This window comes from Helobdella robusta, assembly GCF_000326865.2.
Source record: "Helobdella robusta unplaced genomic scaffold HELROscaffold_6, whole genome shotgun sequence".
Classification (NCBI taxonomy): domain Eukaryota; kingdom Metazoa; phylum Annelida; class Clitellata; order Rhynchobdellida; family Glossiphoniidae; genus Helobdella; species Helobdella robusta.
This window is the reverse complement of record NW_008705330.1, coordinates 6,189,725-6,192,575: the sequence shown is the minus strand read 5'-3', so window position 1 is coordinate 6,192,575 and position 2,851 is coordinate 6,189,725. Positions and strand designations below refer to the sequence as shown.

General features: G+C 28.4%; 1 protein-coding gene across 1 annotated transcript in view; it reads left to right on the top strand.

Annotated features, from left to right (window-relative positions):
- The window catches only part of HELRODRAFT_164610 (hypothetical protein), a gene marked incomplete at both ends in the record, with an annotated part of 22,713 nt that extends 22,352 nt beyond the window's left edge, over positions 1 to 361 (top strand). Inside the window, one exon of the mRNA XM_009029505.1 lies at positions 248 to 361. Coding sequence (XP_009027753.1) covers positions 248 to 361 — 114 coding nt within the window. The remainder of the gene's footprint in view (positions 1 to 247) is intronic.
- Positions 362 to 2,851: the final 2,490 nt, after the last annotated feature.

The following is a 2,851-nucleotide window of genomic DNA, read 5'->3' as shown; positions in this document are numbered from 1 at the left end:
AAAACAGAACACATCAGAAGCAAAGACACAATTTCAACATTACATAAAAATATTGATACACCGAATGGTGAATTTGAAAGAAAAAAATTCATTTCACAGAACGAATAACAAACTATCAAAAAAAAAACATTAGGCGATTCATTCTGCTCAACAATTTTTCACCACCAAAAAACAAAAACTACCACACAATAACCACACACAACAACAACAACCACAACAATAACAACAACCACAAAACACAATCCAGATTCTTCCGGATTCATTTGATGACGACTTATCCCTCTACCTTGGACCCTCGGATAGGACTTCCGACTCGAACTCCATGTCCACTAACGACGACTTGCTACTATTCTTGCAATAATAAATTATTTTTCGCGTCATTATCACCACTATCATTATCATCATTATCAGTGGCTGTCGTGATCATCGTTATCACTTTTGTAAAAATTATTTAATGTTTCATTGTCACCATCATCATCATCGTCGTTATCATTACTTTCTGTCCTTCATCATTGCCATATCATCATCATTAACAGTAAAGTCGTCATCAACATTTCGATGTTTTTATCATCACTATTGTCATTGTCACTTAATGTATTAATCAGATCAGTGTCATCATCATCGTTATCACTATTACTAATATCATTACCAACGTCATCATCGCCATTATCATATTTTTTATCATCTCCAGTCATCATAATCATCGTCGTCGCCGCCCAAGCATCTTTCATGTTATGATAATAATAATATTAATAATCATAATCATAAAAATGATGATGATAATAATAGTAATACTATTATTATTATTATAGTTTAATGTTACCAAATAATGTATCATGAAACCATTCTCTTAGCACATTGATTGTACTGTTACTGACGATTCATTTTCTCATATTTGAACAGTTTACAAAATTTTACAAATTTTGACTTTGTAAAATATATAAATAAATATTATATCAATATACACACACGAACATGCACACAAACACACACAAACACACACATATATACATATATCTAGAATTTATTTTATCAGTATGTTATATTATTATTGTTTTTTTACTACGTTTTGCAATTCATAACAGAGATATATGATATCACTTTCAAAATGATACCATTTGTATCATAGTTGATATCATCATCGCGCCATCACCATAGCCGTCTTTATTATCATCATAATTTTTTTTTTTTTATTATGTTAGATATTGATTATCATCATCTTCATCATCATTGTCATTGTACGTGGGTCATCATTTCTACTATTGATCGTAACTGTTAAAAATTTTATTTTTATTAGGAAAAAAATCATTTTAAACGCTTTTTCACCAATATATCTAGCTGTATATATATATATATATATATATATATATATATATATATATATATAGAAACAAATTTTAAACATAATGAAAATAACTGGGGTAATTAATTATAGATTATCATGTAATTATAAATTAGAATATTTTATTATATATTATTTTACGATAATTTCATTATATATTTTTTTAAAAACGTGGCACCACTAAATGTTGTACTTTAAAATAAATTAGATTAACAAACAATACTAACAGACCAATAAACACATACAGACGTACCTACACACACGTACGCACATGGACACAAACACACACAGATACACACACACGCACGCACGCCAACAAATAAACATAAAAACCTCTAGTTATGGAATGACAATAGGCGAACTAAGATGCAACGAATATATAATCACTTTTTATCTATCACAGTTAAAATACAAATTCATGGAGTAAACTAGACAACTTAGCACATGGCGTAAACAAATCCTTAATTTATGACCTTACCTCTTCCAATCATTCCCTCAAAACTTCTCAAAATTCCCACTTCATGGTAAACATTAGGCACAACTGATTTTTAGCATTTCTCATTAATATATCAACTTACACATTCATACGGTTAATGTAAATGCACAGCACATATATAAAAATATCTAAAAATACGATTAGTTTGTGTATGTTTGTGGATGTATGTATGTGTATTTGTATGCCTGTTTTTTTGGATTGTATGTATTTTAAACAATGTTTAAACATTTATATTATAGAATTGCACGTGTATTAAAGTTTTATAAATATGCATTTTCTGATATAAAAGGATGGGAATTATTCGCTAAATAGCATTAAATTGCATCACCGCATTGTACAAAATAAACTTTATTTATGTCATCAACGCGGCATCTAGCGATTGCATTTTTTTGTAATTTTTAAATTATTGTCTAGACGCGTCAGGTTGTTTGATTAAATTTTTCATCGATTGGATACTTAATTTGTTAATTGTTTCATTATTTGATTGATCTTACTGACAATTTCATTTTTCGTCTACGACCCTGTATAATAAATATAATTGACACTTTAAAATGTTGATTTTTGCCACCTAGCGATAACTAACAAAAAAAAAACACCACAAACTACGTAACAATTTTATTATTATTATCACCATTTTTTTACCACTACCGTTCGATGCGCAATTTATCATAGACCATTCGTTGTTCACTTAACAAACTGCGGAAACATTTTTGTTATATATATATATATATATATATATATATTTATATATATGTGTATATATGTATATATATATATATGTGTGTGTGTATATATATATATATATATATATATATGTTGGTAATAGACCATAATTTTTACAATATTCTATAAATTCTACCGAATGTTTGGCGTTAATATGTTTGTAGTTCGTTTTTTCGATTGTTAGTTGATTCAACAAGTCTTGAACTACCTTCTTTTTAACTTCTAATTCTCGAGAGAGATGGAGCAGTCGCTGCTCGCGATCTTGTTCGATTGTTAGATTACGTCGGTTG